General features: G+C 31.5%; 1 protein-coding gene across 5 annotated transcripts in view; it reads right to left on the reverse strand.

Moving 5' to 3' along the window:
• Positions 1-25,954, reverse strand: part of LOC115216617 (V-type proton ATPase 116 kDa subunit a1) — a 153,638-nt gene that overhangs the window by 82,457 nt on the left and 45,227 nt on the right. For 4 of the 5 annotated variants that reach the window (XM_036506447.1, XM_036506446.1, XM_029786097.2 and 1 more), the window contains exons 4-6: positions 25,235-25,332; positions 21,226-21,354; positions 9,035-9,144 (exon numbers count right to left, since the gene is read on the reverse strand). In XM_036506447.1, coding sequence (XP_036362340.1) covers positions 9,035-9,144; positions 21,226-21,354; positions 25,235-25,332 — 337 coding nt within the window. The remainder of the gene's footprint in view (positions 1-9,034; positions 9,145-21,225; positions 21,355-25,234; positions 25,333-25,954) is intronic. The other variant, XM_036506448.1, reaches the window with a different exon arrangement.

Below are 25,954 nucleotides of genomic sequence, written 5' to 3' on the forward strand. Positions count from 1 at the left end.
CAGCAAAGAACATAGGTATAAGATTTTCTGGGTAGGGAACACTGATGAGGTTGGAGATGTGGGTATACTTCTTGCAGAGAAATGGGTGGATAAGGTAATCGAGATATTCAAGAGTCCATGATAGAATACTGAAGCTTAGATTAAGGCTGCAACATGGATTAGCAACCATTATCTTCGCTTATGCCCCTCAGCAAGGGCTACCTGATGAACAGAAAGACCGATTTTATGACTACCTTGTTGACAAATGACAGTGACCTTCGCTTTGTGGCTGGCAACATCAATGGACATGTTGCACTATATGCAGAGGTTTTCCACTATATGCTGTGGTTTTGGGTCCCGTAATGATGGGGAAAACAGGCTGCTGGAGTTCTGCAATGCAAATGATCTCATGGTTTGTAATAATAACTTCAGGAAACCTGCCATTCACCTTTTTACCTAAAGGTCTGCACGACACACTAGTCAAATTGACTACATCAAAGCCAGGAAACAGGAAAGATGGCTGCTCATAGATGCCAAAACATTCCCAGGTGAAAAATACACACCTCAAGACACATTAGTAGGTAGCACCAATATGATCAGGACTAAATGGATGCACAGAAGATAACAAGCATGGAAAGGAAGAGTCAGGAAGCTTCTAGCAACGTTATTTTCTGCATCCCCTGTGCTTTCTGCCAATCTCTGTACATTGGTATATATATACATTATATACCTATAACGTATATATACTTCCTATGCTTTACATTACAAATTTTAATAATTACTGGTATTTTTATATTTTTATATATTATATGTGTAAAGCATAATGTGTTATACATGTATGTATATTGTTATAATGGCTTTTAAAACAAATACACATAATATAATGTCTAAAAATTGATGAATACCACCTCTTGATCCCCTCAATTTTCTTCTGGCTAAATATATATATATATATATATATAGTATGTATATACATGACATGTACATAATATATATATGTTGTGTATATATATATATATATATATACATGACATGTATATAATATATGTTGTGTATATATATATATATATATATAATATATATACATGACATGTATATAATATATATATGTTGTGTATATATATACATGACATGTATATTATATATATATGTTATATATATATATATATATATATATATATATATATATTGCATATATTATATTATATATCTGTACAAAGGCTGCGCCAGGCCCCTGTTGAACCGTCCAACCCATGCTAGCATGGAAAATGGACGTTAAACGATGATGATGATGATGATGTATTATATACATATATAGTATGTGTATATATATATATATATAATATATCATATATACATTACATGTATGTAATATATATAGTATATATATATTATATGTATTAATATATATAGCATATATATATATGTGTGTGTTGAATTCGTGGTAATTAGTCTATATTTTCGATATGGATTATATATAGGTTATATATGGATTATATACTTATATTTTTTCATTTATACTTTAATTATTTAAAAGTATTATTTTTATATTTTAAAATTTTGATTTTTTAGATTGGAAGTCCACCTGAAGATTGTCGATCAAGACAAGAAACGATTGTAGTGGCGGTTTTTTTGACTATTTATTAAATTTTATGTATTGATTAAGTCTTTCCTTGTTTGTTTTGCAAAATAGTGGTTTTGTCTCAAATAATATTTTATATAGTATATATATAACATATCTGTATAATGTATATATATATATATATAGTATATATATATCATATCTGTATAATGTATATATATATTATATATATATATATATATATAATATATTATATATATAACATATCTGTATAATGTATATATTATATATATAACATATCTTTATAATGTATATATATATGTATATATAATATATATATATATATATATATATATATATAACATATCTTTATAATGTATATATATATATATATATATATATATATATATATATATATATATAAAACATATCTTTATAATGTATATATATATATATATATATATATATATATATATATATATATAAAACATATCTTATAATGTATATATAATATATATATATATATATATATATATATATATATAATATATATATATATATAGATATATATATATATATAATATATATATATATATAATATATATATATATATATATTATATATATATATTATATCTTTATAATGTATATATATATATATATATAATATATATATTATTATATATATATATATATATATATTATGCATCTGTATAATATACATATATAATATATATATTATATATATAGTATATATAATATATTATATGTAGAAATTATATTTTATTTATATATATATAGTATTTATAATATATAGTATTCATATTATATAGGCACAGGAGTGGCTGTGTGGTAAGTAGCTTGCTTACCAACCACATGGTTCCAGGTTCAGTCCCACTACATGCCATCCTGGGCAAGTGTCTCCTACTATAGCCTTGAGCCAACCAAAGCCTTGTGAGTGGATTTGGCAGACGGATACTGAATGAAGCCTATCATATATATGTATATATATGTGTATGTGTGTTTGTATGTCTGTGTTTGTCCCCCCATTATTGCTTGACAACCGATGCTGGTGTGTTTATCTCTCCGTAACTTAGCAGTTTAGCAAAAGAGACTGATAGAATAAGTACTAGGTTTACTAACAATAAGTCCCAGGGTCGATTTGCCTGACTAAAGGCAGTGCTCCAGCATGGCTGCAGTCAAATGACTGAAACAAGTAAAAGAGTAAAAGACTAAATATATATATATAGTACAAATATTCTAAAATTATAAACATAATTATATTATATATATATTATATACTACATATAGTACATATATATATATAGTACAAATATTCTAAAATTATAAACATAATTATATTATATATATATTATATACTACATATAGTACATATATATATATATATATATATGAAGAATAAAATATTTTGAATGACACAACAATGCACTATAAAACACAGAATGGACTATAACGATTGTTGTAATTTAATCATCTATAGTCTGATATGATATTTCGGCATAAATTTCCTTCTTCAGATATCCCTACAAATGGATTTTATGGGACTCTGTAGAAAAGCTCCAGCTTTGTGAAGAGTGGGTTTTACAACAGGATAACGACTCTAAGTACATGGCGAAGTCTACCAAAAAATGGATTGTCGATCACAATATAAAACTACTAGAATGACCAAGCCAGTCACCTGACTTGAACCCCATTGAAAATTTGTGGCATTATTTGAAAATTAAAATTCATTCAAGAGCCCCAACGTGCATTGCAGATTTGAAGAAAATTTGTCAAGAAGAATGGGAATAAATTCCTTAAGAAACATGCGAGTCATTGATTAAAAACTACAAGAGATTGGTTGAAATGGAACTGAATAATGGTTATGCTACAAAGTATTAAATAAGAATTATCAGTTATTTATATTCTGTACAAATACTTTTTTCACCCCTAAATATTTATAATTGTATATAAATTCCTTAGTAACTATAATTTATTAGTTTCTTTTGCATATTCTTAGTTTATGTATGTATATGCAAATATAGTATTGGTATATCCAATTTATGTTCATTAGAAATTTGATAAATAAATAATTTTGACATGTACGAATATTTATTTCCCCCCACATTATATATAGTACATATTTCCCCCATACATGTGTGTATATATTATATATGTACATATGTGTGTATATATGTATGTACATATGTGTGTGTGTATATATATGTATGTACAAATGTGTGTGTGTGTGTATATATATACTACACTCATGGAGTGGTTGGCGTTAGGATCCAGCTGTAGAAACTGCCAGATCAGACTGGAGCCTGGTGCAGCCACCTGGCTTCCCAGACCCTGGTCGAACCGTCCAACCCATGCTAGCATGGAAAATAGACATTAAACGATGATATTATTTTCTTGTATTTGTTTCAATCATCTTGACTGTGGCCATGCTGGAGCACTGGCTTTAGTCAAACAAATCGATCCCAAGACTTACTCTTTGTCAGCCTAGAACTTATTTGATTGGTGTCTTCTTCCGAACTGCTAATTTATGGGGATGTAAATACACCAACTTTGGTTGTCAAGTGACGGGGGGGGGACAAGCACAGATACACTGACACACGCACACACACATATATGTATGTGCGTGTGTGTGTGTGCATATATATGTGTGTGTATATATATATATATATATATGCACACACACACATATATATATGCACCCGCGCACACACACACACACACACATATATATATATATACATACACAATGGGTTTCTTTCAGTTTCCGTCTACCAAATCCACTCACAAGGCTTTGGTTGGCTTGAGGCTACAGTAGAAGACACTTGCCCAACGTGCTATACAGTGGGACTTAAGCCGATACTATGTGGTTAGTATGCAAGCTACTTAACATGCACCCACTCTGGTAACAATATATATATATATATATATATAGTGTGTGTGTGTGTGTGTGTGTATTAAACATTTAAAATTGATTGGGCCTTCCATGACAAGTTTTACTTCATCAACTTTTTCAACCAGTCGAATAAGTCAATAAAGAGAATCTTGTATTTACTTGAATGACTTCTCCAATGTGACCAATTAGAAAATATTTTAAACTACCTAGTCTAATTACATGTCTTGCTGAAAGGAACAAATAAGCAGAATTCATACATGGATGTGAAAATATTAAGAATCATTAAAAAAAAAACTTTTAAAATCATATATAAAATATAATAGACAATATTCAATAAGATTATAATACCCTTCAGAAAAACAAAACAAAAATATATACTTTTTGTTAGGTTAAAAATAGACAACATCCTGTCTTTTTTTAAATAATATGCATCAAGACTTATCTATTTAAATAACTTCAAATGACCAAAAAAATAAAAAAGCAAGAAGCACATGAATAAATATCAAAGATACAATATTATATATTCACAACAATAATAGACAAAACACAACATCAAACAACAAATAAATTCTACAACTAATGCTCTACAATAGTGCTGCTAATACTACTACAGCCACCAACACCACAACCACCATCAATGCTTAAGCAATCTATATATAACTTTTGCATTACATCATAAAATAGCACATTTGACAGTATATTAAAAGGGACTGGAGGACAGGATAGACTATCATAGAAACTCAATAACTGCGACAAATGTGGTTTCAAAAGACACAAATTTCCAAGTAGAACATTCATTGATATCTAAATATGTTATACCATTCACCAATATGATTATTCACATGATGTCTTCAGTGTAACAATGTACCAAGTTGATGCTAAAACTAAAAATAGCAGCTGCTGTTGTATCTCTTCAAATTTTCAGAGTTAAAGGATTTTAAAAATTATGATTGTTAAAAATGTAATACAATAAGACAAACAAGAAATAATGACGAGAGACTTGATACTGAACTAGAACTTAGTGTAAACTGAATGCATCAAATGGAAAACACAATAGTAAATACAGGCTCAGTACATAAAGGGCTGATCTCTAATTGTGGAGGGAGACTGTGGAAGACATGGGACAAAGTGGTGAGAAAGGAGCTTCAAATGTTGGGCCTCACTGAGGAGATGACAAAAACCAAGGCTTCTGGCAATTTGCTGTGCTTGAGAAGACATGTCAACCTAAGTAAAATTGTAGCCATCCATACAGGTATGTATTTTACAACTATGTCCCCCACTCCCTCTCTCAGTTGAGGTCTTTGTCTTGCAGGCTCACAGATGCTGGTGTCATGTAAAAGACACCTGTTTTGGTGTCATGAAAAAAGCACCTGTACCAGTGTCACATAGAGAAGCCCCAATGCTGGTGCCACAGAAAAATAACTTCCAGATATAAATTTAAAATTTATTTTATGTAAAGAGTAACTGATACTAATTACTTAAATCATGTTTTTTGTTTTTTTCATCCATCCATGCATCCATCTTTTCTGCTCACTATTCCTGGAAGGCTTGTGGTGCAGACACTTCCTCCATAGGGTTCTATTAAAAGCAACCACCATTAGACTTTCTTTTATGATAAAATATAATATTCAGACCCCTGGGACTCATAAGATCAAAGCTTAACCTGATTTCCATGGTATATAAATTGAGATTATAATGCTCCCCCTTGAATGGGATGCAATACAATGCAAAGTTAATTTCCCAACTATTGTTGGAACTCAATGAAGTGTCTCGCTTAAGAACACAATGCACTACCTGGTCCAGGAATCAAAATCAAAACCTTACAATTGTAAGTGCAACACCTTAACCACTAGGTCATGCACCTTCACTAAACTTTAAAAAAAGAAAAAAAACACCCGCTTTTTAATTAGTTAAAAAAAATTATAAATAATAAATTACTTAATTTAAAGACAAAAATTCTTAATTGCAGCACTAGATGTTAATCAAAGAGAAGAAAGAGATGTTAAACATATATTCCTTAGTAAAGTATTTTAACATTTTAAAATATAAATTTAGAATAACTAGAATTTTCAGAATTATCTTTGTATAATTTTATTGTTTCTAAATGAAAGAAAGATGGGATGAGATTGAACAGCTTATAGCAAGCAATTCAGCTGAGCTGAGTTGCAAGTTCTTACAATTATATTTGAAATATTGATTTCTTAACAAAGCTCTAGGTCAAATTTCTTTATAAAGAAGGTTGTATAATTAATTGAACCAACTTCAATATATCATAAGTAATGGTTCTATCCAGATGTATTTGCATTCAGAAAAAACAAATATTCTAGAATATGTAAAGCATTTAGTCTGGTGCTGCAATATTTATGCCTATTCCATCTTCCTTTATAAGAAATATGAGGCTGATTTGGAAATGAACAAAACAGTTATACACAAGAAATATTGGTCTTCATAAGATACTAATTAAAACAATATTTTTGTACATGTTACTCATGAAGAGAAAACAAAATGATGAAAATGAAATGTAAAGATAAATGTTGTGAGATGAGAAGACGAAAAATCAACACTGCTATTGTTAATATAAGATACTATTTTCAAATGACAGCGAAGAGCAACAGTTTTTTCAAACAGACTTCTACTTCTCACAAAAAATCTCTAAATCCAATCCAGTTGGAAACTAAACTACTTATAAGAAATCACAGTTGCCTCTTGAGAGCTGAGACCTAATCTAAATCAAAATGTTATTAAACCTTTTCATACCAACCTACCTGAAACTGTTCTCTAGTTTTATGGTACAACCTCCATGTTTTAAAGTGATCTTAACTAAAACTTTTCTTCAAAATTTCATGTCACTTTATATTCCAAACACCAGCAGAATAATGACAATTATTTTACTGAATTTTTCAATGTTTTCAAAACTAACTGAAACAAGTAATTGTATGTCAACAAAAATAAGGTAACAAAAGGTTAATCTAATTGAGCAGCAGCCAAAATAATTATGTAACATATGCATACACCCTTCACTGACCCTCACTTAAAACAAAAACAGAAAACATTCAGTCCACTATTTGCATATTTTGTTATTCTGTCACTAGTTTTGGTCACTGGACTGTGGTTATGCTGAAGCAAGGCTTCTAATATATAATTGATTCTACTGATCCCAGTTTTAATCAACTGGTATATATTTTATCAACTTTGGAAGGTTGAGAGGCAACATAAACTCGGGAAACATTTGAACTCTGAACATTAAAGAACATAACCAAATACCTTAAGACATATTATCTAATGTTCTACAGTTATGTGATCTCTTTGCCATATCCAAGGTTTGACAATCTATACAGCAATTTTACAGAATATGTTTATGAGATGATTTTAAATATTAATGTTTACATCAAAAACAGGAACATCATCCTCATCATCATTATCATCATCCTCTTCTAATATTCACTTTCCATGCTAGCAAACATTGAATAAATCATCATGGTCCAAGTTAGTTTTTATTCAGAATTACTGCCTTATAGATAAGTTGGAGGAGTACATCTTGCTCACATATTCCATTTTTGGCATAGTTTCTATAACTGAATATCTTTTTTATTACCAATCACTTTACAAAGTGTACTGGGTGTATTTTATCATGGCACCAACACTAGAGAGGTAGTCATGCACTTTACAAGGCTAGAGAGTCCTCTTGACTCTAAACTATCTTTGTTCCCCATCCACTTTACAGAGAATACAGGATACATTTTGTGGTACAAACTCTAGCAGTCACCTTGTCCCCTGCAAGACTAAGAAATTTTCCTTACTTTATGATGTCTTCATTTTTTCAAGGTAAAAGTGACTGAGAATGTGAATAAAAGAGAGTGGCAACCAAGATAGTCAAAAAGAAAGATTGAATGTAATGGAATAAACAGAGTGAGAGGATGGTAGAGGAAAGAGTGATAGAAAAGAGAGACAATGATATCAGATGTTGGTTATTGGTAAGGAGATTGAATAGAAAACAGTATGAGCTGCAAGATGAGATAGTAATAAAGATAGTTTCTTGCAAGAGAGAGAGAGAGATGGGGAGGATAGCCAAAGACATACAGGTATTGTGAATGGTAACTGTCAATGAGGCATCACATGGAATAGAGAAATGACTTTTCTGTGGTTTTTTAACAAGGCTCTATAACAATTTTAAGTTAATATACCCTTAATAATTATTATAATCTATTATAATCAATTTACACATTCCCGATACATTTTATATAAACTAATCTTATTAACTCCAAGGACGATGAAAAGTCATCTATGGTACACTTTCAACACAAAAATTTAAGACATCAAAGTATCATAAAAGAATCTAGTCCAGCTCTCTGATCACTGCAAAATCTAACCTGCCCTAAAATCCAGGGAAATGGCAAATAGAAATAAATATTTGATATGGTTCAAGTACAACCCGGGTACTCTGCATAAAAGCATGTGCTACATAGGATTTAATAAATGTATCAAAGTAATGATGTTAACGTTGATATATAAAACAATAAGGCAAATATTCAAAATGTAATAAAATGTTCCATTTCTCACCCTAATTTTAATGCCAGGCCAACTTGATAAAAAGTTTCATCCATCAGTAGCATAGTTGACTCCTCATTATTGCCAGAATCATGCAAATTCAGATTGTGATTGGATTCAGCCTAGTAAAATTGATATCTTAACTTTAACATGTGTGGATAGATGTCCATTCCCTTGGTTTTACACGAGTGATTAGTAAGGAAATTACTGTTAGTGAAAGACTATATGTATAAAATCCCTACATGAGGAGTAATATAAAGGTGGGGAGAAGATGAGGAACAGTAAAAGAGATTTGAGTAGCTTTCAAAACTTCTTTCAATGTCATATCAATAGCCAGTATAGATACATTTGTCTTTACAGAAATATTTCAAACAAGTTTAATTAATTGCAAAACAAACTCTTTTTTCAATGGATATTGTAAAATATATAGATCAAATTATGTGACCATGATTTGATGTGATTTTTTTTTAGGGTGTCATTTCTATTGTAGTCACTTACCTTTTGGCCTTATTAGACAACTATTCTTAGCTTATAACAGAGAAAACAGTTTAAAAAATAATGTTAGAAAATACCTAACAGTTGGCTCTGTCTTTACTTCTTTCCTTAACCAATAAGCAGGAAACTATTTTTATTTTTTATAAATTATAATGATACCTCAATTCTTTTCATCATGACTTTCTGAATGAAAAGCAACCCTGTATGTAACCTTAAAAATAATATGAAACAGCACAGGACTAGTTTTTGTATGAGAGGAGATACAGATAACAGAATCAATATGAACATCACTTTTTACCATTTTTTATTGATAGGAGAATTTCAGGTAAACTCAACACTAGCATGAAGTGAACTTAAAGTAGACAGATATCAAATCTAGACTAGGATGAGACTAGAGGTGTGTGTGTGTGTGCGTGAATTTGTAAATGAGAAAAAGTCTTCATTTGTTTGAAGAATCATAAATGTAAAACTAACAGTCATGATTCAAAAAGCTTCAGCTTATAATAATAATAATAATCATCATCATCATAATAATAGCAAAAAAAAAAAAGAGTGTCATTCTTTTTTTTTTTTTTTTGCTTCTGGAGGAGTTACCTCAATCCTATAAAATATTACCAAAAATGAAGTAGATTGACAAGTTTATTTTTTGAACCTGTGGAAGGCACACTAGATACTGAAATATTCACTTAATAACAATGACACTCTTCCTTTTTTTGCTTCTGTATACCTACTGGAAGAGTTACCTCAATCCTATAAAATATTAATAATAATAATAATAATAATAATAATCCTTTCTACTATAAGCACAAGGCCTGAAATTTTGAGGAGAGGTATAGTCGATTACAACCCCGGTGTTTCACTGATACTTAATCTATCAACCCCAAAAGGATGAAAGGCAAAAATTAATCTCAGTAGCACTGAACTCAGAATGTAAAGAGCCATTAGACATGCTTTCATAATTCTGTTAGGTTCAGGCCAATGTTTTATTTATTTCCCCAGGATTCTGAAATGACTTTTGTTCAATTTTACCAAGAGTCAATAAAATAAAAAGTTATACTCTAGATCAATTCAACTGGAAGAAAAACTGGGCAAGTGCTTCATCAAGAGATTGATAAATTTTGTGTATATATGTGATGAAACTAGTTAGATGTTTAGAGTGCTCGACATATAATTTTGATTACATTCATTAATATTAAATAAAGAAAAATGTTCAGTTAATAATTACAAGTTCGTCAACCATTTTAGACAAAGAGGAGAAGAGGTTATATAGTATTAATTCTACATGACAAAAACAATGGGCAAACCATTTATCAGGTCGTCCCATAAGTTCTGTCCAAATTTTGAATAAAGAAAACAAGTGATCAAATTGTTATGCGTAATTGAAATTCAATTATCAATGTACTTTCCCTGATTATCTATGACTTCCTTCCATCTATTTACAAGCTTTTTAATCCCATCAATGTAAAACTCTTTTGGTTTCAAAGCGAAGAACTCTGAAATGTCAGTTTCGACCTCCTCATGGCTTGCGAAAGTTATGTCCTCCAAATGATTCTGTAAACTACAAAACAAATGGTAGTCTGAAGGAGCAAGATTGGGAGAATAAGGTGGATGTGATCTTTGCAGTGTGGGGTCACACATTGTCCTGATGAAACATCACTCCTTTCCAATTCACTAAAGCGGTTCTTTTTCTTCAAAGCTTGGTTCAAATGCTCTAATTACTGAGAGTAGACTTGAACATTGATTGCTACATTAGGTGGTAACAATTCAAAGTGAATTATTTCTTTGCAATCCCACCAGATAGAGAGAAGAACCTTTTTCCCATGAAGTTCCCTTCATGGTTGTGGTTGAGCTTTTTCCCTATTTTGATAGAAGACCCATTTTTTTATCACCAGTCACAAGTTTATCCAAAAAGGGTGAAATCAGTTTGCAAGAATGGAGAGAAGAGCAGATGTTAACTCAAAATTTGCAGTTGCTTTCGGACAATTCATGAGGTACACATTTCCCAAGTTTAGGAACTTTTCCAAGTTATTGAAGATGACGATGAACAGTTGTATGGTTTGAACTAAGCTTTACTGCCAATTTTTCAACTGATAATGCAGGATTTTCTTTAAGTAATGCCTCAAGGAGCTTATCATCAAACTAAACTAGACGTCCTGTTCGATCTTCATCTTCAAGGCTGAAATCTCCACTTCTGAATTTTTCAAACCATCTCCTGCAAGTTCTTTCATTCAAGCATTCTTTCCCATAAACTGAGTGTATGTTTCAAGTTGCTTCAGCTGCAGAGTTTCCTTTTTTGTACTCATAAAGTATTATGTGCTTTAAATGCTCTTTGGATACTTCCATGTTAGGAAGGGTTTTAATCAAAGAAATTTTAATTCTATTATTCTGTAAAATAATATTTAATTAGTTTAAATGTACACAAATGCATAAAAAATAATTTTAAATTCCATTAGACAGTCTAAAATACTATTAATTTTCATTCAATTTTCATAAAGGTAAAATCAGATAGAACTTATGGGATGACCTGATACAATATCATTTATCAATAAATATTAGAATTCTCATAAGTGAATAATGTAAGCTTATGATATAACATGGTGGTGGTGTCAGATAGCTACCCAAATCTCCACAAACCATGCAGCAAAAACAAGCACAGAATACAACATTTAATCTATATAATGCAATAGTAAATTTGAAAAATGTAGTTTGTGGTAGAATTTATACACACTCACAAAAACACAAAATTTTTACATTTATGAAAAAGGTAAAACATTTATTTAAAAACATGATAATTTGTTAAGTGACTGACAAAGAAAAGAAATGAAAACAAATGACTGGTGACTTATCAAATTTACATGGAGAAGGTTTATTTTTGATTTCTGTAATAAATATTTGTGAAAATCAAAATCTGAGAACTTCAAGTAAATTGTAAAATATCTGAGCATGACAAACATTATTGATGTAAATGAAGGTCATTTTACATTTATTTTAGTTAAATTTCCTACAGTTGAATATTGCTTGTACATATCTTTTATATACACCCACCCCCACATACACACAATATGACACTACATAATCCATACAATCCTATTTCTTCTACCACTACTACAACAGTCTAAGATCTTTTGAAATTGCTTGCAGTACACCATATCCATTTAAATCCATTTGTAACATCTATTTCTTTCATCAATTATCCCTATGTACCACACCTTCCAGGTCACACACTCCTCAATTCTTCTTCACTAGAATTACACTCCTTTGAAATTTGAAATTTCTATTGAACAATGGTCTTCAACAATTCAAATCAAACATTAACCACATGAAGCATATCCAATTAACATTACTTAATTGCCCAAGATGAATAAAAAAATTAGTTCTGGTTTATCTTCTTTCCTACATTTTGAACAAAGTAGAGCTACATTAGATACCAAGGCAACTATACAGTCGACATATAAATCTGTATTTTCAATTTCAGAAATTAATAGAAATTTTACTACAGGGATTTTTTTTCTTCATTCATGATGCATAACTTTTCTGTGACTTTCTTAATAAAAACAATAGTGGTAACTAGAAAATTAATATAATTGATTTATAATTTGAATTTTGGGGGCAGCAGTCATTTGTGTTTTATCTACTTCTGCTACAGTCATCTATATTAATATCACCTCAGCTACCGTCTTCAATGTTGATAAACACCTCTGCTACAGAATACTTTTCCTGTGGTCAGTTGTGATAAAATCTGCTCAGATACAGCCAGCTTTAGAACGGTCTGTTCTACTGTTTTGCTGTGATCAGTTTTGCAGTTAGATAATCTGCTCCAGCAAATGTATTTTCAACAATTTAAATTGCTTGAATGGTATACGTAGTAAAAAGAGAATTTCAGAGAGGTACATCTGGCATGAAAGAGTTGGTCTAACAGTTTAAACATATCATGAGGGAGAGAGTAAAATATATTGATAGAAAGATGAGTAAGTAGGTGTGGTAGCTGCTTCATGCAACTTAGATTTAGGTAGATGTCATATAGCCAGAAGGTAAAGAGAAAAAAAGAATATAGTAGTATTTGCAGGGGATATCATAGGCAACTAGACTGGTATTAAGTTCATCAACTCTGGAGGAATACTTGAGGCAGATGGAATTAAGCATGATGATATGAAAGAAAAGACAGTATTTGCAGGGATTGAGAAAAATATCAGATTTAAAGTTGAATACCAGAAACATAATTTTGGTAATAAACTTATGCAGTCACAGTGGTTTGTTATTGAGCTAGAATTCTGAAGTGGGGAGAAGTTGAACTAAAGGAGTTAGACAGGAAGACAAGAAAGTTCCTGACCAAGCATGGAGCCCATCATCCTTGTGTAGATATTCATGACCTATACATGAAGACAGCAAATGGAAGAAAGGGACTGATAAGTGAGAAAAACTGTGCATATTGAACATGGGGACAACACAAAATGAAGAAACCTTGTTAGTGGCAGTTAGAGACAAGGGTATATCGGAAACAGGAAAAAATAAACAACCACTGTAAGACCCCAGATTTTGCAATTCTCTATGATAGCAGAGCTGATATCAGAGAAATTGAAAAAATTAAGAAATACCAGGATCTAGCCAAAGAGCTGAGGAAACAGTGGAAGACCAAGACAATTATTCCTGTAGTAATTGGTGCACTTGGCACAACACCCAAAATGCTACCTAAAAGACTGAAAGAAACTGGAATGGAAATTTGCATTGTCAACCTGCAGAAAAGTACCATCCTATATTCTGCAAGAATCCCAAGAAAGATTCTTGAGATTTGAGGAGACTCATTGTTGCCAAACTTTAAGATGAAAAACCTGCTAACTAAATTAACATGCACTAGTGAAATAATAATAAACCTTTACAATTGGCACCTTGGGCAAATGACTTCTACTATAGCTTCAGGCTGACCAATGCCTCGTGAGTGGATTTGGTAGAAGGAAACTGAAAGAAGCCCATCATTTATATTTTTATATATATTTATATTATATATATATTATATGTATATATATATTTGAGTGTATGTCTGTGTTTGTCCCCATACCATCACTTGACAACCAATGTTGGTGTGTTTACATCCCCATAACTTATCAGTTCAGCAATAGAGACTGACAAAATAAGTACCAGGCTTACAAAGAATAAGTCATGGGGTCAATTTGTTTGACTAAAGGCTGTGCTCCAGCATGGCCACAGTCAGATGACTGAAACAAGTAAAAGAATAAAAGAATCCTAAATTCGTATTTTCATTCAAATACACAACATCCACTCAGTATTAAGTAGGACACTCTCTCAGATAGAGAGACAAACAGAGAGACTGACTGACTATTTGTACATAATATTATTTAACAAATAGGAGCTTCTAAATGATCACATACTATATCACTCACAGAGATCAGAACCCAACAAAAATTGAAAGATTGCCCATGATGCATCACAAATATTTATAGAAGACTAGACTTTGATAAAAAGGGGAATATACAAAGGAATTCTAAGAGATAAACTTTTGTATATCCCTACGTTTAAAAGAGAAGGGCAGTAAACAAAATTTTAATTCAATATCTTAGATTTCCCAATCAGATCAACAAATATATACAATATAGAAAAATTAAAGCATACATGCATACTGAATTCAGGGCAACTGTAATTAAATGTCCAGCTTAAAAAATACAACCAGTATTTACAATGGAATTACTCATAACTTGTAAGTCAACAGATGACTATCTTATTCACTTTAATAAGATACTTTTGCCTTAGATACTATTTTGGACAATGTTATTAATTTAGTAAAAACTATTTTAAATTAGCATAATTAAAACTGAAAAATTACTTTTTTTTAAAAAATTTTATTATATCTAGTTTCAGCTCACGAGCTGTGGCCATGCTGGGGCACCGCCATTTAGAAATTTTTTTAAAAAATAAAGTTGAGATGCAAAATATTGTTTTGTGTGATTAAACAGGATTGTGTTAATTTTCATTCATTGTTAAAAAAAACAATTAGATCTTAGTATTATATATTATATCATATACAGTTAAACTGTTACTTTGAAAGCAAAATATAATTAGATGGTATAAAGAAGACATTAGTAAGAGAAAACAATAAAGCATATTTGAAAAAGCTTTGAGATTTTTAAATTGTAATAATATTGAAAGCAACACTTTAATCAACATAAACATTTGTAAATTATCACGCATCAAAATGTTCAAACAATTTTTTTTTTTACTTACATCATTTTATTACTCATTTAATAAGACTCAATTTTTGTTAACAAATCTCCAAAAAACATTCCAAAACATATTGGCATATTATTTTTGTACAAAACATGAATAAATGCATAAACTATTTTATTAATTAACTAATAAAAGAGAATACAAATGCTAAAAATCATTATCGTACACATTTTCCCTATAAAAGCCAAAACAGGTTCTTGCACCCACCTAGAAGGAAAAGGGTAATATCACACATTACCAAACTTCATCCTGATAAGATTACTGGAATTAAGTTACTGACTCCCAGAGCAAGAAAGAAAAAGCTGAATTTTAAATAAGTAAGACATGAACTACTGAACAACCAGTTCTAAAGTTGCTGTTCAACATGTATCAGTTTTGGTGCTTTATTAACTTGGCACCACTGATTTCACAACTTAGAACCAATCTTCAAGTGAATTAAAAGTCAACATCCAGTGCTCCTTCACCACTCGTCAGGCTGTAAAGCAGGTTAGAAAAGCAAACTGAACAATAGTAAACAGTGAAGTGGTTTACAGTTTCAGGAGGTCTGCAATGGTCAATATACGTCTCAAAAATATAATCTTATGCATATTTCTTGACTCATTACTTTTAAATTCAGAGATGAGATGCAGTCCACCTCACAAAGACTTTTTATTCTCTTCTCTTACCATTAATTTTCAAATCTATTTGTGTCACTGAAAATATTTATTTTCATGTAAACAATGAATATATTTTTACTTTCTAGCATGTTTATTGATTCTTAGTTTCATATTTTGTTTTTAACATAATATTCAAAACATCCTTCAATCATCACAATAATGTGCACAATTTGTTATGCGTGCAGTATGAGCATTCATTACTATATATTGAATTATCAAACAGCAAACAAAGTAACCATTGATCTTTTCTAGGCTGATGTGGGTTGTGAGAGTTTGCATAAAATCCCTTTATTTTTTTGTTATTTCTTTAATGAACCATAACACTCTAATATCTTATGTAATTACTTCACTTTAAAAGCTTCCAAGTCTTCTTCTTTACTAAGTTTTCTTTACTTACTCTTTACTAAGCTTGGACAAATTTCTCTCTCAAAAATGCATCTATACTCATGACATGTACAAATCTACAATTGTTTCTCAATTATAGTTAACATTTAACATACCAACTGTTTTAAATTTAATCTATATTTAAAACTAATGTTAGGTATTCAACATATTATACATCACTAATCCCTCTCCTGTCAATATAAGTCTTCTATTTTCATAGATTAAAATTCTCTAAAATACAACATATTGTTAAACCAATCTATCCAGCCCCTATTTACAGCACTTTTGTCATCTGATATGCATCATCCATGTACATTATATTTCCAAATACTATATAGTTGTTACTTTCAAGTATACTGATTACTTTTCTCAGTTTATTTGTACTCCATTGGTACTATACAGTCAATAATAACACTTAACTCATTCTCTTATTACTTTTGATACATACATCATAGAGTCTTTATTTCCTCTCATATCCTAGTAAAACTTTGTTGACAGGTTCTCACAGGAATAATTATGTATCCAATATAATGATAGTAGTCATAACTGGTTCAATTGTTAGTTTTGCCTTACCAATTAAAGTTAAAGAGTGAACACAGTGTATAGTGTCACAACTGCATTGTATTCACTCAAACTAGCTGCCACTTACAGGTACCATAGAGAAGCACAGCTTATCACTTTAAGTAAAAAGTCTACTATGTAATGCCAATCTCCAGTTATTGTAAGGGTTATTGAAATCTATGCAATAGCTCTGTTGTCTTAGATGTAAATATTTAAATCTAGAGAATATAATTCCTGTAAGGAACTTATGATGATAGTGCCAAGTTAATATCATACTGTTTGACATATATCAATTCAATATGCTCATAGAACATTTTATTGCAATTAGAATAACTATGTACTGGGAATTTAATTCCCATTTTCTGTTTGGTATGGCCAACATTGTTTTACTGAACATATTCAATATTTTTATTGAAACTTTAACCACAGATACATATTAGTTTATTAACCCAACTGAGAGAAACAGTAAGTTGTTTTAGTTTCCAGAATCATAACAGATAAAGATAAATTCAATCAATAAAATTAATCTATTATCTGAAAAATAAACACATAAAAGAAGTTTTGGTAACATTATATTTACTCTTCATTGAAAACTTCATAGACAAGTATGCCTGTTCTCATCTGTGTTAGTGTATGTGGACACATCATCATAATCATCATTTAATATACATTTTCCATACGAGTAAAGGTTGGACAGTTCAAGAGAATCTAATGAACAGGGGGAATGTGTCAATAGGTACAACTGTATTCAGAAGGGTCAGATTTTCTATCAAACATGCTATGCTAAAGATTTGACTGTACATGAGTTTTATGGGTGTGTGGTTAACAAGTTCACTTTGCAAGCATGTGGTTTTGGATTCAGTCCCACTTCCCAGCACCTCAGGTAAGTGTCTTTTTATATAGCTCCAGGTGACCAATGCCTTGAGAGTGTACTTCTAGATGGAAACTGTGTAGAAGTCTGTCATATATATATATATATATATATATATATATACACACACATATATATATATACACACACATATATATATATACATATATATGTAGATCGATAGATAGAAAGATAGATAGATAGGTAAAGATATACATAGGAGTGTTAAGTGTGTGTGTGTGCGTGCGTGCGTGCATGCATATATATTCCCAGTAATGAAAATGATTATGTTGAGGGAGCAAATACATCAAAGTTTTTATGTGTTGAAAAAGCTGAATTTTTTTATTCAAATGATGTACAAGAGATAGATCTGATTCGTAGGAATGTTGATTCTTCTAAAGAAAACTATGATTCAAACCAACTCAATAATGAGGTGGCAACAGAACCAGCTGAAGTTGTTGTCATTGCAGAAAAAATGATGGGATTATTTCCGGACAATAGAAACCATGGTCCAACAGAAGAAAATGTACTGCCTCAGTGAAATAATACACCACCACCTTCTTTGGCTACTGGTACTGGCTTTCAGTCAACTAAGTGATGCTGAATTGATTCTCTAACAAAACCAAATCACCTTCAAGAAGGTGATTCAGAATACAATGAATCTTGGACTACCTCTGTTAACCCTTTCATTGCCATATTTTGAGATGCTCTGTGTTTCTTTCAATTATTTTAAATATAACAAAGAATTTAGTAAAATGACTTAGTTATCATTCAGCTAGTGTTAGGAACATAAATTGTGACTAAGATCTAGTGGAAGATTTTAATTCAAAACTTATGAAAACAAGATATTTGTACTACAGAGCCAGAGCTGGTTTCAGCCGGGTTAGTAATGAAAGGGTCAAACATATACCAGCTTCTCTTAAATGTGGTCACCTGTTGTGGTCACAGGAAAACTCTGTGAATAAAGCCAAGAAGCAACTGGAAAGGGATGATATATAAATGTGATATATGTACATATATATATGTATAGAGTGTTTGAAGTGATGTGCAGATATTGTATATTAAGAAAAAGGAGGAAGTCAGAATTTTGGATAATTGTTTATTAGCGCTTTCATCCATTCAATAGGACTCTTCAGAAACGTACATCTATATATGTATTCATGTCAACGAATGTATGCCGATCTTTCTTCTTTTTAAATTTCAATTCTTATCCTTTGACAGGTTTTATTTTCTATCTTTTATTATTCTAATTTCTGTTATATGTAGCCAGACCCATCTGCAGGTTATAACCCCAGAATTATTCTCCTGTCTGTCAGAGCACCTACATACTATGAGAGAGTACAACAAGCCTAGAGGAACTCAGTATACAATATCTGTTATACCAACCACCTGAGGAGACACAGACTGGACTGATTGATGCAACACAACTAGATGCACAATATCCTACCCATAAGAAACAGCTGCATTATGGGTTGGAACAACAGTTGCATTGAATAAAGATTTGTATCAAATCCATTTTCTGTTTCCCTCATCGATTATAAACCAAATAAACACTGCTGAATTCTTGATATAGATCCAGTAAAAATTATACTATAACTGTGGATGACATCAAGTAGCCCAAACGGTGAATGTGCTTCAATCAGCATACTAATAGACATATACCCAAAATCGAAATAATTATTATATATGTGTGTACACACGTCTACTATAGGTATATATGTTCTGTAAAGAGCCTGATTACATGTAGATTTTTTGTTAAACCTTACTCTCTGTCTTTTCATTCGATTACTGCAAAAATTAACTGAAAATCATTGTGTCCAAATTCCAGGAGACTAGTGTAAAACTATGATACAGAAGTAATTAAATGGTCTGAGCACAAACACACACACTTATATATGTATATATTCTTTAACTGTAACAAGATTTATGCTAATCATACAAATAATATTTCGGTGCATTTTCCAATGATAACACAATATTTTCACTATTTCATTACCTTTATACAGCAGTGAGTTAAAGGTATGACAGTGCAATTAAGAAGTTTGCTTCCCAACCATATGGGTTTGGATCAGATCAGTCTCACAACATGCCCATAAAGCAATTATCTCAAACTATACTATCAGGTCAGCCAAAGTCTTGACTGGATTTGTAGACCGATACTAGGAGCGCACACGCGCACGTGTGTGCATGTGTGTGTGCATGCACGCGCACTTGTGTGTGAATGTATATATATATATACATGTATGTTTGTGTGAGTGATTTCATATAATACCCTTGTCTACGTGTGTCTTGCTCACTGGTTAATAAACAATGGCCTCACAAACAGTCTCATTTGCTTGCAGTCCACAGTGAAAGTATGTTTGGGTTATTTGCTGTTCAATAGACCAGGGGATTATTACTTTACTCATAAATAGGAATAGTATCTGGTCATAAAAAACTCTGTTCCAGTATAAACATCATCTGACACATGCAAGCAAGTATAGGTAGATGATGGTTGTGATGATGATGATGATGATATATATATACACACACATGTATCAAAAGTGAGGAACAGAAACATGAAAAACAACAGTCAAGTAAGTTAAAGTCATTCAAACTTGAGACAACATAACATGCATCAAAAATGTATAGAAATTTAGTTAAAATATTAGTTACATCAGTTGACAACATTAATTTACTAGAAATAAAATTACATGTACCTGTTCTTTCAGTTGAAAAGAAAGCAAAATGTAATTTAAACAGCAAAAAATGAGTGCTGACAGAAGAACAAAAAAAAACATGATGGGAAATTTTTTGAGTCACAGATGAGTAAGCAGAGATTCAATAACAGCAACCAAGAACAAATAATAATTGCTTTTAAAAACCCAACGTATGAAAATTTTCTTTTTTTAAATTGACATTTTAAATAACATGGTTATTTGCTTGAATATTAAAGTGAACAACATAAAGAAAATAACAGTATCACATTAGTGTAAATGTATTAAAAATTCAATCACCTCTTCGAAAAAATTCTGTGTTTTGCGTAGTATATGTCTAAGTTCTGTCAATTCCAGAAAATTCCGCTTCAAAGCCTCAGCATTGGCATTAATTTCTTTCATTTCATTTTCAAGCTTCTCAAAAGTTGCCTGGAGGAAGAGACAAAGAAAAGCAAAGAAAAAAAACAAGGTGAATATAAAAATATAAATAATAGCTGCCGATGTGACTATAATATGCACATGCATGGCTGCATGGTTAAGACATTTACTTTCCAACCACATAGTTTGAGGTTCAGTCCCATTGTGTGGCACCTTCATCAGATGCCCTCTACAGGCGAGGGCCAACCAAAGCCTTGGGAGTGGATTTGATAAAAGGAAACTGAAAGAAGCCTGTCATTGGTATAATATACTATCACCTGGTTCACAGGTTGCTTATTGATGACAGGGGAGGGTCCATCATCATAGAGTTGGAAATAATTCCAAATACCAAAATTTATTCTTTATAAAAATATTTTTGAAAAATTATCACACCAGAGAAAATAGAATAAAAATAATAAATTATACCATAACATGAAAATTTTATTTTACAATGACAAAACTATACCAGAAGTAATTTTAAATGAATGAATAATGCATACTTAATTATATCATATCCATTCAAATTATACATAACAAAAGAGTCAGAGCTCACACAGTTGATAAGGTGTTGGCCTTGCAACAAAAACCAATATGTACTGACTGATTTTTGTATAACTTCTCCATTAAAAAAAAGAAAATTCAATTCCTAATGATGCAGTTAAGTTAGGAGAAAACGATATGAAAAAGTGCAGTTCACTAAGTAAAACAAATAATATAGCTATGTAACAATTGTTTTATTAGCTTGCTACGCTCAAATCTAGTTAGCCCATGGTGTTCACATTTTACAAAAGATTCTATAAAAATAACAAAAAAACAAACGGTAGTTTCCATCCCTGAGCAATAGGAAAGTAAAGGTCATGAAAATAATAGAGATGAAGCCTAACAGCCTGCCAATATTTAGTACCATTCGCTTATATTCTGAGTTAGATTATTGTCAGGTTTGATCAGTTATCTTCTGATATAATAAAACGCTTAGTGTGTCCTTCTTGGTCATATTGTATGCTGCAGGGAAAGAGTGGTAAAATAACAGACGAAGTGGCAGTGGATTGCAGTCACAGATACTAAATCAACCAGACAACATTTAAAGGCTCTGCTCCAAAGAAGCTAGGGAAAAAAGAGTAATACAACAGAGTGGCTGTGAGTGACAGTCAGAGGTAGCTCAAATGCAGGCAAACTGTAATGAGCTGTGAAGTCAACTATTTAGATGGAAATTAGATTTTTATTGTAAATTATATTTATCCATTTCACACACACACGCGCAAAGAGGCATATGTTACAATAAAATGAGTTCATCGATCTAAAAAATGTAAACGAACGAACCCAAACACATTCATGCACTCACACATGCATATGTACGCCCATGCATAGATGTACATAAAGCAAAATATGTCAAATATGCTCCTTTGGTTCTTCCATTATAGCTTTGAAAAAAATAGCTGTTAAAATCGAACTGCACTCTTCAAAACTTGCACTAAGAATAAGCACAAGATAAAATAACTACCTGCTTTTATAGCAAGTTGATGCAGGTATTTATCCCATCCCCCTCTGACTTTTAGTTCATGCAATTGAAAAACCAGCATTATTTATTGGATGAGCCAATATATATACAGTAGCAGCCATAATATAAAGGTCAGCAAGAACAAGTGTATTGAAATAGTTATTATAGAAGATTAACTCATAATTTGATATATCTAATATCTATCTTTCATGAAAATTTCAAATGAATGGAATAAATATTTCATAAGTTATGAGGAAATAAACAATCTCCCACATTGCAGTGGTCAAAAGTTAAGGATCACTTAGAAAAAATGAACTATTAACCGAGGTATTTGTTCTTTAGAAGACTGTTAATGGGCTAACAGTTACTTCTTATTGGAACATTCACCTGTCAACATGGCAGCTTTTGAGAGACGACTGGTGTCCTGTGGTAAAAACAAAGGATTGTATGGCCTCACCAAGAGGGCAAGTTAAATTCTGTAATAGCAACTACTGTAGGAAGGTCTAGAAGTGTTGTGCAATGAATTGTAGCTCGTTTTAAGTCATTAGGATCGACAGATGCTAAACCCAAAATCAGTAGACCTTCCACCAAGACAGGATTGTATAAGGGTTAGAATGTCACTGAAGGATAAGTTTAAGAGTGCTGCTGAGATATCCTGTGAGTTTAGCTCCACTTCCAATGTCAACATATCACGCCAAACAGTTTCTCAGAGGTTACGAGGTTTTGGGTTGCTTGCTTGGGCACTAGCAAAGAAACCTCTGATCTCCAAGAAGAATCAAAGAGCCTGTCTTCATTTCACTCACAAACATGTTGCTTGGACAGAAGAACAGTGGTCGCAGATTAATTTTAGCAATGAATCAAAGTTTAATGTGATTGGTTCTGATGGTGGGATGTATATCCAATGAAGAAGTGGTGAAAGGCTATCTTATGCATGTATGAAGAAGATAGTGGAATATGGAGGAGGCAGTGTAATGGTATGGGGAGTGATCTCTGCTGCTGGTCCACTTATTCGCCTACAAGGGACTGTCAATACTGAAATCTACAAGTAGATTCTTAGACAGCATGCCCTTCCACATCTCCATCCTTCATACAGGGCACCACTCCCTGTCACACTGTGAAGAGAGTCAAAGATTTTTTTGTGTGATAAAGGGGTTGATCACATGGACTGGCCTCAAAGTCCCAATCTCAACCCTATAGAAACGTTTGAAAGATTATTGGAGATGGGGTGCGAAGGAGAAAGCCAAAGAACCAAGATGAACTCTGGGAAATATTGAAAAACAAATGGGACAATATTACTCCATCATTTTGCAAGGAATTAATTCAGTCCTGTTGTCACAGATGTCAAGAGGTCATTGATAGTAAAGGTTTCTCTTTGGTTCTTGTTCCATTTTTCATTGTGTGTCCTTTAACTTTTGGCCATTGTAGTTTGGAAAACTATTTATTTATTTCCTCATAAGTTATGAAATATTTATTCCATAAACTTGAAATTTTCACAAAAAATAGATATTAGATATATCTAAATATGTGTAAACATATCTGTTGTTCTCACCTGTTGGCTTAGAAGTCCAGAATCACTCTAATCCGTTTTGTTTATGGTGCATAAAAATGTTTGTCTATGTATCTTTTAGCTATCTTTAGATTTTAAGTACCATTAAGGGAAATTCTGTCAACTTGGACAATTGCAGTTGATTAGTTTTTTAACTCACTATTTTACAAATATGAAACCCTACCAAATTTATATTTCATATGCACTATGTTACCCTGATGATTTTTTCCAATCATTGATATTCTATAAAGATGTTCAAATATTTTGTATAAGTCATTTGTCATAAGAAAGGAATTCCTGTATTTTAGGTAGAGCTGTTATACAGCGGTACAAAATGAAATAGTTTACAATGATAATTACCTTAGACTCACTCATTAAGTGTGTGCTTTCATAAAAAGATTAAGCATTGTGTAATACTTAATACCATTGTTCTTTGTTGTTTTTAATATCGCATTTATCACATGAAGGTATGTGGCCTAGTGGTTATAGAGTTGCATTCACTAACAATAGACTGTGATTTCAATTTCTGGATTGGATGGTGCACTGTGTTCTTAAGCAATCACTTCATTTCACATTGCTCCAGTCCACTCAGCTCTATATGAATTTCAGCAAAAGCTGTGAAATTAACCCTGTGACAAACAAGTGTCCTCTTCAAGGAGGAGTGTTGCAATCTCAGTCACTTATTCACAATGTTAACCAGATTAAGCTCTGGACTTATAAATCCTAAGGCTTATGACCAACCTAAATTTATATCTTTAAATCATTCAGGTGTTTCAGACAATCATTAAGTGTTACATATGACAGTAACTCTTAAAAGCAATATTTGTTTTTTTTAATGTCATACTTACCTCTAAATCAATCATCTCTCTGGGGACTGGTGCATCAGGATTGTCCCCTGTATCAAGCATGGGAATTGCATCTTTTTTAATCTCTTTCTCGAGAAAACCTGAAGACAAATATCAAAAAGTAAACTTTTTAAGTGCTTTATAAATATTATTCTAACAAGTCAATAAATTAGTTTAAAACAAAGTTTAAACCCTTTTAGTACCAGCCCATCTGAGACCACCTTTGGTTTTATGATTCAACCCTGTTTTTAAATTAAACCTTCCATCAAAATTTCATATTAATTCATGTTACAAACACTATCTTATAATGACAAAATTATTTTATTAAATTCTTCATTATTTTCAAAATTAATTTAAACAAAAGTAGCATGTTACTATTTTTAAATCTCACAACATGAGATATTCAGCAACAGTACTTTGTAGTAAAGACTTGTTGCTAACATAGCATGGCAGTCTTGGTTTAGGAGGAATGTTGCTGTAATTTAGCCCCAGGAGACATTGTCTCCAGCTGGCTATACAATACGATCTGTGTCCTTATATTTTCGAACAAGGGAATCTAGTACCCCACTCTTCTGTGCTGATGAAAGGAAATAACCCAGAAATCACAATACACAGATATTGTTTTGAGCTGAGTGGGGGTGCTAGATTCCCTTGTTCGAATATATAAGGACACAGATCGTGTTGTATAGCCAGCTGGAGACGATGTCTCCTGGGGCTAAATTA

This window comes from Octopus sinensis, linkage group LG10 (genome assembly GCF_006345805.1).
Source record: "Octopus sinensis linkage group LG10, ASM634580v1, whole genome shotgun sequence".
NCBI lineage: Eukaryota > Metazoa > Mollusca > Cephalopoda > Octopoda > Octopodidae > Octopus > Octopus sinensis.